Below are 13,854 nucleotides of genomic sequence, written 5' to 3' on the forward strand. Positions count from 1 at the left end.
GAAATATATAGTTTTTAGTAATCATCAGTCAGTTTGGCCTTTCGCCCCTCCTGGTGGATAGGCCATCGACTACAGTCCTCCAACGCCTCCTGTCCTGGGCTACCGTCACCAGCTGCCCCCATGCGAGTCCGGTGAGCTTGGTGTCGGCGGCTAGGTCCCGTCTCCAGGTGTTTCTCGGCCTTCCTCGCTTTCTCTTTCCCTGAGGGTTCCATGTCAGCGACTGTCTCGTGACGCTGGATGCTGGCTTCCGTAGGGTGTGCCCTAGCCAACCCCATCGTCTCCGCAGGATTTCTTCCTCCATATGCTGCTGTTTTGTTCTCTGCCACAGGTCAGTGTTGCGTATTTTCTCTGGCCAGTGAATTCTGAGGATTCTACGCAGGCACTGGTTCACAAAGGTTTGGATCTTCTTCATTGTGTCCTTGGTCGTCCTCCACGTCTCTGCTCCGTATAGTAGGACTGACTTGACGTTGGAGTTGAAGAGACGGATCTTGGTCTTGTAGCCGATGTTCCCGGAGTTCCAGACCCTTCTAAGCTGTATGAATGCGCCTCTTGCTTTGCTAATCCTCATCTTTACATCCGCGTCTGTCCCTCCCTGTTTGTCCACCACACTCCCGAGGTAGGTAAAGGCGTCGACTTCTTCTAGTGGCTCCCCATCCAACCTGATTGGCTCTTCACAGTCAGTGTTGACCTTCAGGATCTTGGTCTTGCCCTTATGGATATGTAGCCCCACTTGTGCTGAGGCTGACTGGATCTCTGATGACTTGTCTTGCATCTGTCGGTGGCTGTGGGACAGGAGTGCCAGATCGTCTGCAAAGTCAAGGTCGTCTAGTTGGCTCCACAGAGTCCACTGGATTCCATTTCGCCTTTCACTGGTGGCTTGCTTCATCACCCAGTCGATTGTGATCAGGAACAGCACTCAACGGTGAAAGCAGGCAGCCTTGCCTGACCCCTGTCCTCACCTCGAAGCTTCTCGTTAGCTGTCCTTCATGCACTACTCGGCACGTCATTCCCTCATATGAGTTTCGGATCAGATTGACGATCTTCCTCGGGATGCCGTAGTGTCTCAGCAGTTTCCACAGCGTCTCTCGGTCCACACTGTCGAATGCCTTCTCGTAGTCCACGAAATTGACGTAGAGAGGCGAGTTCCACTCTATAGACTGTTCTACGATGATCCACAGTGTTACTATCTGGTCTGTGCACGATCGGTCTTGTCTGAAGCCCGCCTGCTGCTCTCGAAGTATCTGGTCCACTGGGCCCTTCAGTCTCTCCAGTATGACTCTGTTGAAGACCTTGCCAGGCACGGACAAAAGAGTGATGCCTCTGTAGTTCTCGCATCGGCTGAGGTCACCCTTCTTGGGGATCTTTATGAGATGTCCTTCTTTCCAGTCTGCCGGGACCTGTTCCTCTTCCCAAACCCTCTCGAACAGTCTGTGCAACATGTTGATGGATAGGTCAGGATCGGCCTTCAGTGCCTCTGCTGGTATCTCGTCTGGTCCTGGGGCTTTACTATTCTTCAGTTGTGTTATGGCTCTTCTGATCTCGGTTTTGGTTGGCTTGTTGCAGTTGATCGGTAGGTCTCTCGCTGCTTCTTCGATGTCGGGTGGATTTACTGGTGGTGGTCGGTTGAGCAGTTCCTCAAAGTGTTCGGCCCATCTGTTCAGCTGCTGGTCTGTTCCCATCGGTGTGTTGCCGCCTCTGTCCTTTTAGTAATCACGACATCCTTTATATACATAATTCAATATTTATGTCTTAGTAACAATTTGTTTATAGGGTTGCCATTGTTTTGCAAGTTTTTTTCCTTTTATTTGTGTACATGCATTAAATTTTCAATTTAATATCTGAATTACAATATTTACATGAGTCCAAATAAAACCAGATGTTTGCTGAAAAACATCCTCGATGCATTTGTCCATTTTTAGTAAACAATTTTATAAGTTTCTGCAAAAGTCTTTAACATATTTACAATTCTAAAATATGTCTTGAATACTTTTTTTTAACCTCTGCAAAAGTCTGACATCATCATCTTCTAACCACTGAGAAAGTTTAGCGACAGGTCTTTTATTGCTTGTTCTGTTGTGTTCATATGTAATGTTTATAAATTAAAAACAAACAATTTTCTCTCAATGCCACTGTATTTTGGGTGATACTTACCTCCAGTGTGTGCATTCTCATCACTTGAAGGCTGGTTTTCTACACAAACTTGTTTTGGTGACAAATTGTAAAAAAAAGAAATCATTGAGTTACAATGAAAAAGAATATACAAAGATATAAAGTAGGTAGACTAGACTGGCTAAAGTGGTACTGATAACCGCTGACAGTTTATAGCAACATGGGTTTGGACTGGGTCTTTTTTTTTCCTAACCCTAACCCAAACTCTAACCCCTAACCCCTAACCCTAACCCTGACAACCAAAACCAGAGAGATGCAGTGTGTGTTGTGTCGCGTTTTGCTTGCTACAGCGGTGTTCGAGGTGTGGGGGCGCCAGAGGGCGTGGGTGTATCCGGTCGTTTGATCTGACGGACAGGGGAGCGGGGACCCTTTTAGCGTGGGAAGGGTGGAAGTTTCCCTTTCCCCAGGGTTAGACCGTGACTTTTAGTTTGGAAGCCCGGGGTCGGGTCAGCAGAAAAAAGAGCTTCGGTGACGGGAGACACTAGTGCGCTCGGGACTCTGCTGTTGGTGCATTCCTTGGAGTGGTGTGTGGTACGGGTCCTGGCAGAAGCTCCTTTTCTCCTGCGTTTTCTGCGTGCGGCAGAACAGAATTAACGCGTCATGAGCCGATTGGGTGAGTAGAGAGAACTTCCTGTCGCCGTTTTACAAGCTAGTGCAGCGGTTCTCATCACTGTAAGCTAATTTAGCACTGTAAGCTAATTTAGCACTGTAAGCTAATTTCACTAATACCGGTATAAAAAAAACCACCTTCGCGCCCCCCTTGTAAGCACGTCGCCCCCCCCCCCAGGGGGGCGCGCCCCACAGGTTGAGAACCGCTGAGCTAGTGGCTAGCCGGCCGGTTGCCTAGTGTGCAAAGTGCGTGAGCGACTGTGGTTGCGAGATCTTTGAATAGATGAATGAGGGGCGGGGATAGCTTTATGTGCTGGATTTCTGTTATGTGGACCCTGGATTTTGATTTGTATTATGATGACATGAGGTTTGCTCTGTGTACAGAGGGTTTTGCGTCTGTTGTAAGAGACGACGCTGTTAGCGAATTGTTGTCAGTGGCCAGCTCAATAGTTTCGTGTGCATAGTATTTATGTACCTTATTTTCTGCAGGCTCAATCACTCGGTCACCCAATCAATCGAAGGGTAACAAACAGACAAAGGGTTAACAGACTGCCGTCAGTCAGCGAACTGAGGACAGAGTGTCGTTAACCACCAGCGTGCTACCAGGCCTGTGTGTGGGGGTGTCGGCAGACTGTTGGCCAAGCGCCGACATTCTGGTCGTGTGGACGGACTGTGTGCTTGACAGTAAAACAGGGTGTGACGCCGTAACTGATCTGTGGCAGTAACAGCGAGTTGTCTCTCGCAGTGACCTGGGAGGGGGGGATAACCTGTATACTGTGTAGAAAGTTTTGTGCCGCGCCACACCTCACGTGCACTATTAGTTAGAGGGCGTGTTTATACGTGCGTGGGTGTGTGTCTGATTTTTGTTTTAAAGTTGTGGGGCTCTCACCTGTTTGTTTTGTTTTTGCAATCTGTTGTAATAGTTCTTTTTTCTTTTCTTTTCCTTATCTTTTAAGTTGGTGGTTGCACTCTGCTACCGCCAATAAATTTCAGTTTTGTCTTGTAACTTGGAGTGCGTGTTTTGTGTCCACTGAGAGTGATTGGTTTCGTTGCTCACGTCGGGCGCGTGGTAGTTTGTGTGATTGCGAGTGTGTCTGTGAGAGAGCAAGTCTCGTGACGCCTGATCGCGTTGCGCGACATGTTCTTGAGATTTACTTTCAGTGTTCATAAATTGGTACAAACAAACAACCAACCAACCAACCAACCAACCAACCAACCAAACAAACAAACAAACAAACAAACAAACAAACAAACAAACAAACAAACAAAACCACCAATTTACACATTTATGTTGACATAGGTGCAATTTAATAGCAGAACCTTTACTACTGAAATTAGTTGCACTCACTGGAACCTGTAGGAGTTGTTCCACTATAATATGCTTCCCTTTAAAGGCTGAAAAAAGTCAACCAGTCAGGTTTTTCTTTATGTTTGAAAGTAGTCAATGCTTCACCCATCCCCCCTCCCTGTTAAAGTTAGTTACCTGTTACTCAATTCAACCTTGAATTATACTCAAAGAACTGAAGATTAGAAGAAAAAAGTGTAAGTATTATTTAAATTCTAATGTACATTCTATTAAAATATGTGTTTGCTTTGAGCTTTATGTTTGTTTATATAGTGTAAATAAATGTTTTTATTAATTTCTAGCGGTGGACCTACTTCCTGATTCGTGAATTCTCTGTCGCCTACAGTTACAGTCTTTCATTTGATTTTACTACCAGTAAACAAAACTTATATTTCTTACAATTTACACCATGTCAATGTTTTAAAAATGCTCTTTACATTGGAGCATCATCGATAATTGTCTACGTTGTAGGTGAATAGATATACATTTTAAAAATACCGGTCGGAATGTTACTCGCGGGCATTATGCGCTTTGTCTACTGGTAGCAACGCGCCTTTCTTCCTTGTAGCGGGTGAGTTACACAATCGAAGTGTGTAATTGCTAATAGAAACTAGTCATCTTTGCATATCCTTTTACGAAAAATTAGACAGCCTGGGTGGTGTATTTGACGTGCGTTTTCCTTTAGTAGTGCTTATTCACCGAGGAGAAAAGGAAGAATGAGTGATAGAGGTATTAACTGGAGAAAATATCAATATTACCCATTAGCGACAGAGCGAGAAATTACCAAAGCTATTAATGTAATATTTCACGCTTTATCTGTCAAGTTCTAAAGCTGTCTACAATCTGTGAAGAACCAGTACAGGGCAAGATGAATTATCTTCACTGGTTAGACTACGTCGTCATGGCCGTTCTGATGCTAGTTTCTCTTGGCATCGGGATTTTCTTTGCTGTGTACAGGGGCGGCCAGAAAACAAAGGTTTGTAGATGAACCATTTTTGAAATGTTAATAGTATTTATCAGCTTTTATGATTTTCGTTACCCAAAGAATCGCCGAAACATCGCTAGGAAAGAGACTTGCCAATCTATTTACGAGGGAGATTAAAAGAACCCTATTGTAAAGGTCTTGTGGCCTCTGTCGCGCAATGGATAACTTTCTAATTACACACATTTGCCCACGCCTTCTTACAACACAATCACTCAATAAAGACCTCAATATGTATTAAAGAATATAATAACAAAAGAGTAAATATATATATATATGTTATCCTCCACGACGAAATGAGTCTTAAGTCGCGAGGAACAGTTTTGTGTTAGAGGCCCCGAAAGATGATAGGGGTCAATTTTATGCAGTTTGACTTTTCTTTAAAAATGGATTCCTTGGTTATTAAAATATCAGGAAAATGCACTGGTATGTTAAAATAAAAGTTAGAAATGGACTTTAAATACGTTTTAATCGAGGTACCCTACTCCGATCCGTACCAATTTCAGACGAAATTCAAACGCTGTTTCGATACTGTTTCCTAGTCATAACCCCATCGTGTTATACTTAGACAGAAAGCGCGAAGTCAGTATGTTCAACTTCTTCAAAGAAAGATTCAAATATTAACCGATTTAAAGATTTGTCTACAAAAGTTCTGGAGTAAACAGACCCGGTCGGCCATCATGATGCTAATCTTTGAACCCGCTTTTCTCAAAGTGGCCGCCACCATACTTTCACACTTCAAACGTTTATAACTCACTCAGTTGGATAGAAGAACGACTTTTGTATCAAAAGAAAGTTCAGAACCTCTACTTTTTTAAAAATATGCAATTTGGCAAATCTGAAATTCGCGACTTAAGACTCATTTTGTCGTGGATGGTCATGTATATCTATACAGGAATGATAAGGAACAATTTTTCTAAATAAAAATTCATATCTATTAAGCATGACATAAAATGAATGAGCACAATTCAGTTAAATCCACACAGTAGCCAAAATTATTACCTCATATGCATAAGTCCAAATTAGTAAAGCAACCAGAAATCAATACTAATAATGAATTTTCGTAAAAAAAAAGTTACCACATACACTAGTTCCTCCAAAATTTGCATTTTACTAAGACTATTGAACACCAACATATCAATTGTGCACAATACAAAGAGAAAAAATCTAGTGCTAGCAGTGCTCATAACATTAGACATAAAAAAGCCAAATGCAGTACTGCATATTGTGAACAGCTGATATGCACCGAAGACTGGTTATTTAAACATTATCATCATCCATCAATCGTCATCAATCATCATCATTTTCATCATTCAAAATCAGCATTAGTGCACAGCTGTACACACTATAGGCTAGAACCATTCAACATAGACTTATTCATAATACATCACTATTGTTGCGCAACGCGATCAGGCGTCACGAGACTTGCTCTCTCACAGACACACTCGCAATCACACAAACTACCACGCACCCGACGCGAGCAACAAAGCCAATCACTCTCAGTGGACACAAAACACGCACTCCAAGTTACAAGACAAAACTGAAATTTATTGGCGGTAGCAGAGTGCAACCACCAACTTAAAAGATAAGGAAAAGAAAAGAAAAAAGAACTATTACAACAGATTGCAAAAACAAAACAAACAGGTGAGAGCCCCACAACTTTAAAACAAAAATCAGACACACACCCACGCACGTATAAACACGCCCTCTAACTAATAGTGCACGTGAGGTGTGGCGCGGCACAAAACTTTCTACACAGTATACAGGTTATCCCAGGTCACTGCGAGAGACAACTCGCAGTTACTGCCACAGATCAGTTACGGCGTCACACCCTGTTTTACTGTCAAGCACACAGTCCGTCCACACGACCAGAATGGCCAACAGTCTGTGACACCCCCACAGAGGCCTGGTAGCACGCCGGTGGTTAACGACACTCCTCAGTTCGCTGACTGACGGCAGTCTGTTAACCCTTTGCCTGTCTGTTAATTAACCTTTCACTCTTCCGATTGATTGAGTGACCGAGTGATTGAGGCTGCAGAAAATAATGTACATAAATACGATGCACACGAAACTATTGAGCTGGCCCCTGACAACAATTCGCTAACAGCGTCGTCTGCTACGACAGACGCGAAACCCTCTGTACACAGAGCAAACCACATGTCAGCATTGTGTCCTGGGTGTTTGCTGTCTGAAGCCCGTCTACTGTGGTAGACAAGATGCGTGACAAGATGCCTACGATGCCGTTTCCTCTTTGTTTTTCGTCTCGTTGCTCCGAGTATCTGCCAGGACCGTTTAGCACGATCCCTAGAAGCAGAGTAGTACTTGCTCTCTTTACGAAAAATTATTTTGAACTTCACTGCTTTTCCAAACTGTTTGAATGTTTCCTTACTTGCTGGAATCATTTTCTCTATGCTGGATTCTGATCTACCAAATACACTTTTCTGTCATTCTGTCTAACTCAGGATTGTTTCTAGAATTTCTTTCTTTCTGAGGTATGTTTGGCTCTCTGTTTTGCCACTCGACTCTTCTTCATCAGAATCTGCCGAGCTATCTGTGACTTCATTCTCTTCATCCCAATTATCTATGGAGTCTCTGGATTCCGCAGGAACCGGTTCAAAATCATCGGCATGCCCTTGAATCTTTAGCCAAATCTTTTCTATTAGTTTCTCTTCCCCTGTTAACTCTTTCTTCTCGTCTTTCACCCTAGCCTTTTTTTCCTCTTCATTCTTCTGCTGAGCCTCCGACTCTGCTGTGCTTTCTACCAAAGGTTTCTTTTCAGGGAGCTGGTTGGCTTCGTTTTCTGATTTGCTATCCTGCTCTTTCGTTTCTTCTTCGTCATCATCTGCCGAGCTGTAGACATCATCCTTTTAGTCTTCAGCATCCCATTTCTCTGTGACATTTCTGGTTTGCTGACTAGTCGTTTCGAAATTTTCAACATCATGTGAACCATTGTCAGATGGTGAAATTATGGACAACACAAGAGCTCAGCAGAAACCTCTGGAAATAAAACATAAAGTATTAGAAAAATATATTCCGGTGCTATTTTACATCGAGAAATATTATATTAGTCTTTTTATCTTAATCACACCTGGATCTCTCAAGAAAACAAAAAGTGACAAAAGGGTAGTATTACTGAAAATAGCGTCGTCTGCATGATCTGAATTTGAAGGAAAAAGATGTGATCCTTAGTAAAAGAAAACAGACCAGGACACAATGTGTTGTTGCTGAATGTTCTCTTCGATTTAGGAATTCCTAATGATAAGGGAAACAAACACCAGTAGATCAACTCTGTTCAGAAATCTGTATCTGCAACATCGACACTTTCTACACCATCTAGTATACAAGTAACATCGTGAAACAGTCACCAACACATCACCAGTTGTATCTTTATCCTGAAAAATGCTAAAAAACAACTGTCAACCACACTCGCTGTTACAAACACTACTTGCGGGTAATATAACTCTCCAGTCTAGGAGAGTAGTTTTCTTGTGTTTTTCTAGTAGCAGGGGAGATTGCCGATGTTTGAAGGCTTATATCTTAAAAAATGAGAATACTTATGTTCTCGTACTTTGGGAATTATTATTTTTAAAAATGAACTTAACACGACCATAAGCATGATGTTAAACTCGAGTTGTCCTATAAATTTATCACTGAGTTTACTATGTTTCTCTTTCTCTTCCTTTTGTAGTATAACATTGAAAATATTGATGTTACAAAATTGTTCCCCAGCTTGATGGATAGTATGACTGGAATCTGTTTTATATTAATAATTTAACTCTTTCTTACCAAAAACGCCCAATACTTGCTCTGAAATCGTGTAATTAAAATCAGTTCTCTTCTTATTAATAAAGAGTCGCACAAAGTAGAAGCTAACAAATTGATGAAGCAAACTGCAAATGATTTGCCTTTCCTTTTTAATGTTTTTTCACTTCAGGAGGAGTATCTCCTAGGCAACCGTCAGATGTCGATGATCCCAGTTTGTTTGTCAATGTTCATCACCTACCAGTCGGCCATCGCCCTGCTGGTGTACCTGCCGAGTGTTTAACACTGGAACGATGTACCTGTTCCTAGGTTGTGTGTAAGCCTTATCTTAGCATCGTGAGCCTGTTCACAGCAGTACCTCTCCTCTACCCACTGAAAATCACCAGTGTTAATGAGTACCTGGAGCTGAGGTTCGATTCCAAGTTTGTCCGCCTGTTCGCCACCATCCTCTGCATGTTGCGGACGGTAGAAAATGAATATTTTTTTACCTGTCCATAAAAAACACATTTTGACACTTAGTGCTCCTATCGTATGCAGACATAACTGTTAAAGTGCAATCACGAACCTGTCAGCTTTGAAAGTCAACCTTTCAAATATCGTTTTCACTAGGTTTATACATGTATATCTACACTGTGGTCTTCGAACTTCTTTGTCTCATTACTTGATGTGATTAGCTTCTTCCTTGCCTATGTCTAATTTAAAATAAATATTTTCTTTAATATATTTCTGTAACCATAGGAGATAAAAGAGTTACAACTTTAACCATGAAAGTTGTCTCATTAACAGTGAGAGGGCACGTGTCTGGTGTGTAGAGCGCGGCAATGCTCAGGTGCTATAAAGCCAACGGCAATGCCAATGGGGTTTTCGGGTATCGGTTCGCACCTGGCTGGGTCTTGACCTATGAGCCTGACATTGGAGCCAATCCACAGAGACATAGGAACAAAGGCTTTTTTGTTCGTCCTTGCTACGGAAGCAAGGGTTTCTGAACATTATAGTTTGTTAGTCATCATAGATTTCCTGCAATTCCGAGATGCTATTTTCGCATGTTAATATAATGACACATTCCACATTTTTAACGAAGAATCGATGGCATCTGGTTCTTCGGCAGCCTTTTGTGGTTTAGTAGTTGCCAGAGTTCTCGGACCTGATCGTCAGAAGGTCTGACCTTAAGCACTGTCACCCGGCATTAAAGTGATGCTTACAGATGCCTATGTCAATCTTTCGCTAAACTGAGTCGCGTTTACTTCATGTAAGCACCCACGAAGTGTGGACAATTGCAACTTGTCTTGCATTTCATCGTCACGTCCCTTTGCCGGATTTTATGTCTCTCTTCTGACTACTATTGAGAAAAGTATTTTAAAGACCTCTATGTGCACACTGCGACAGGCCACCATCTGACTATGACAGACGTCTTTTATTTTTCTGTCCTCTGCCAAAACTTTATTATCATATGAAGATGTCCTCTCGCACATAATAAAACCCCATTAAATCGTGGTAGCAAATTCTCTTTTTTTGAGACTTCCAGATAAAATTACATCGAGGCCCTCTCCCGACCACCCCACTTAGTTGATGTATGGCTCACAAACCCTGCTGTTCTTGGTTTTCATAGCTGTTAGAGGGCGATAGTTTACCTGTGATCACGTTTTAAGTTACTCTAAAAATTTTATGCTTTGAAAACAGGTATACATTTTCTATATCTATAGGTTTTGTATATGGCGATGGCTCTCTTCTCGCCAGGTATAGCCCTACAAACAGGTCAGTGAAAGAGAGAGTGTTCTGTATGTGTAATTTGACTGCTATAAAAGACGCCCGCCAAGACATTTAGCGCAAGCACATGGTGACAGTCTATTACAAGCAACATGACAATAGAAAATAAGCGACTAATATTATCCCTGTAGAAAAAATACAGAATTGTGGACTTTAATAATCTAACAGCTACAAGAGTAGAAACGACTAACGTGCTACAACAGATGCAAGTCGGGAGAGATTGTAGGAGAGGTAGGAGAGGGCAGCGACCAAACATGACACACAAAGACCTAACATAGTTTACTGTGACTGTCAGGTGTGCGCCATCCTGCTCGACTCGGGATGCAACATACTTTTAGTAGTATACATAAGAAATTAGTGAGTGAAGATTTGACAGGTGACTTTCTTCAAGCTCGGATTGCTTTGTTTGGACTTTATTTTAGGTTTTCTAGTGTTTCATGTTGCCCTTATGTGGGGACAAAAGAAGGTAGCGTCTATGTATTCACCAAGGATCAAGCGACGAGCAAACCGACATATTTCACTTGCCCATGCAGTTGGCAATGTGTCACTAACGGAAATAACAGACCTGTAGAGTCAAGACCTTTGCTAGGGAAATTAAGCTAGTTTTTTAGCTGAATACACAAAAACAAAATTTGATAATAAGCGGTCACCAGGAACGGCAAATTAATAGAAATATTGGATACTGTATGGCCGGTGACGAAAACACAGGTAAGTCATTTCCTCTCAATCGTATGGTTTTACAGATGGTACATCGTCACCTTAGCCCCATAGCCTGCACACCGACTGACCTGACGACAGAAACACTAGCTAAGGAAGGCGCAACAAACAGATATTTGTCAAAAAACCTTCAACAAAAAGTGTAATCATAGCAGATGACTATTTAGCTCTGTTCGGGTTCTGTCCAATCGGAGATCTGACTATACACGTCGGTGATAGAATGTTGAGCTTTATTTGTATGACAGGGATTTCTTACTCCAGTACCCCATGCCTTTTTGATAAACACAAAACACAGGAATAAGCTTCTGTTAATTTGTATAGAATTTAGCTCGGTGTGTGTGTTTAGGTAGGGGTGGAGTGTGGTAAAACTTAAATTAACGTAATTCTTCAAATGGTGTTAAGTACCTGCTTTTGATTTTTGGTCTACTTTACGAATGCTTGAATCTCACATAAGCTGGTTTTGTACTAATAACAGCAATTTTTTCTTTTGTAAATTGTGTTGTCCCCTGTTCCTTGTTTACGAACGCGAGTGAAAGGCAGGTGTCGCTACTGTGCGAAAACGAGTGCAAAGCTGCTGGGGGGGGGGGGCGTTAAAGGTGGAGTAAGACAATGTAGCAGTGGTGTCCCCCTTCCATCTTGTACTGTGCTGTCCCTCCCCCACTCCCCTCAGTATTTGTCACAGTTGCCTACCTTTAGTTTTTTTACTTTTGCTGTGGTTTCTGTGATCACAGCTACTGGATTGCCTCTGTGGGTGTCGATTGCTATTCTTGGTGGCATCTGCACTTTGTACACAGCAGTGGTAAGCAAAACGCTACCTTAAAGGATAGCACAAAGTTTTAATATACTCTGAGCACTTTTGTTAAAAAACAGGGCCATGTTCAGATTTTTGTCGTTTTTAAAATGTCTTTCACTGCTAATACTTATTAAAAAATACTTTAAAATAAAATTTATTCATATAAATTGGAATCTTACCACATTTGTTTATATTTTTTATACACACATTATGGAACTATGTTTAACCTCCTGATGAAGATATTATTTATATTACGTTACTGTAGGACAGATTGAATAGGAATCCTATTTGGCTTCATTTAACTCTTATAGAGTTTATCTATCTAGATTTCTTCGCCTACTATTGACTCTCATGGAATATTTCCCTCCTGACAGGGAGGCATTAAGAGCGTGGTCTGGACAGATGTCTTCCAAACGGGCGTTTACGTCATCGGCGTCGGCACTGTTATCGTTATGGTGAGTACTAGTGGGTCAGTTTGTGGTGGGTACTGCTTGTGGTCACGTGAGAACCATGTGACATCCAGTGAATGTTTGATTGGCATGGTAGCTGATCACGTGGTCATGTGCGTTGAAAGATAATTCTCTTAGTTTCTGTTAAACTGAGACAGTAATGACACCTTTATTGTTTTGCTGGAGAAGATTTAACAAAAAGATGAATCTGATGTGTTTGTTTCTGTCAACAGTGTACACTCCATGTGGGCAGTTTGACGCAAGCATTCCGCCTTGCCTCGGAAGGAGGAAGAATAGAGTTCAACCAGTAAGCTTTTGATGTTTTAGTTATCTTTCCCTTATCATCATAATCACCAATCATCCATCATCATTATAACAACAGCTATCACACCACCACTACCATTAATTGTAACTGTGTTTGTGTCAGGATTAGCCCGGATGTTCGCGAGCGTCACTCACTGTGGGCCACTCTTATTGGCGGATGCTTCACGCTGTTTACGGGTTTCACACAGTCGTCTGCTCAACGCATCAGTTCCTTGAAGACACTGAAAAAGGCCAAACTGTAAAACATTTTTAATTACCTATTAATTAGCGATAGGTGGAAACACATGCAGTTCAAAAACTCGTTTTCCTGTATATAGTTATCTCGCACACACACACACACACACGCACGTTTTAAACGATCGTTTTTGTTTCTAAGACGTGCTATCAAAGAGCCTTAACTATCACCTCCAGCCTCATTTGTAAAATTAACGGCATGTAAGGTACATTTAATTGACTAGGTGAACTGGAATATTTCGCCAGTCATTTGAACCTAAAGGATTTAAACTATGTCTTTGTGTTCGCCGATACTTTTAAACGATTGCATTTCGCAATTAGACGTGATACGTTTCTTAAGGTTCTTAGAATTGTCAAGTTGATAATAAACACAATCTCTTAGCCTGATAATAAAGTCGCTCTGATCAGTGTTTGAGATATAAAATATTTACATATTTACACTCTTCTGTATGGCTAAGAGGATTAATGTATGTCCCCAAATATGAACATTCGTGTCATTGGCAGAGCCTTTCTTCTAAACGCTCCCATCAACCTTTTGAATGAATGCATATTGACTGTCACGGGGGTCCTGCTCTACGCCTATGTCGTCACAATCGGGTGTGATCCCTATCAGGCGGGTATCATCGATAACAGAAACCAGGTGAGAACATAAAAAGGGGATGAATCGTTTTACTAGCAAACCAGAGAGAATGCCTCTTGACTG

The 13,854-nt window shown here is 41.8% G+C and overlaps 1 protein-coding gene and 1 long non-coding RNA gene across 3 annotated transcripts in view; one reads left to right on the top strand and one right to left on the bottom strand.

Moving 5' to 3' along the window:
• Window positions 1-13,854, top strand: part of LOC112564190 (sodium-dependent multivitamin transporter-like) — an 83,773-nt gene that overhangs the window by 63,976 nt on the left and 5,943 nt on the right. The window contains exons 1-6 of one of the 2 annotated variants that reach the window (XM_025238841.1): window positions 10,027-10,622; window positions 12,083-12,150; window positions 12,519-12,599; window positions 12,827-12,900; window positions 13,021-13,155; window positions 13,656-13,791. The exons of the other annotated variant lie outside the window; for it this stretch is intronic. Of the exons in view, the coding sequence (XP_025094626.1) occupies window positions 10,580-10,622; window positions 12,083-12,150; window positions 12,519-12,599; window positions 12,827-12,900; window positions 13,021-13,155; window positions 13,656-13,791 (537 nt within the window). The 5' untranslated portion in view covers window positions 10,027-10,579. Of the gene's footprint in view, window positions 1-10,026; window positions 10,623-12,082; window positions 12,151-12,518; window positions 12,600-12,826; window positions 12,901-13,020; window positions 13,156-13,655; window positions 13,792-13,854 lie in introns of those variants that run through there. 2 annotated transcript variants of the gene reach the window in all.
• On the bottom strand, window positions 5,432-13,154 carry LOC112564195. The gene is made up of 3 exons (XR_003099173.1): window positions 13,053-13,154; window positions 9,267-9,355; window positions 5,432-8,102 (listed from the first exon to the last, which is right to left on the bottom strand). It is a non-coding gene; the product is annotated as an uncharacterized LOC112564195 (long non-coding RNA).

This window comes from Pomacea canaliculata, linkage group LG5 (assembly GCF_003073045.1).
Source record: "Pomacea canaliculata isolate SZHN2017 linkage group LG5, ASM307304v1, whole genome shotgun sequence".
In the NCBI taxonomy this organism is placed as follows: domain Eukaryota; kingdom Metazoa; phylum Mollusca; class Gastropoda; order Architaenioglossa; family Ampullariidae; genus Pomacea; species Pomacea canaliculata.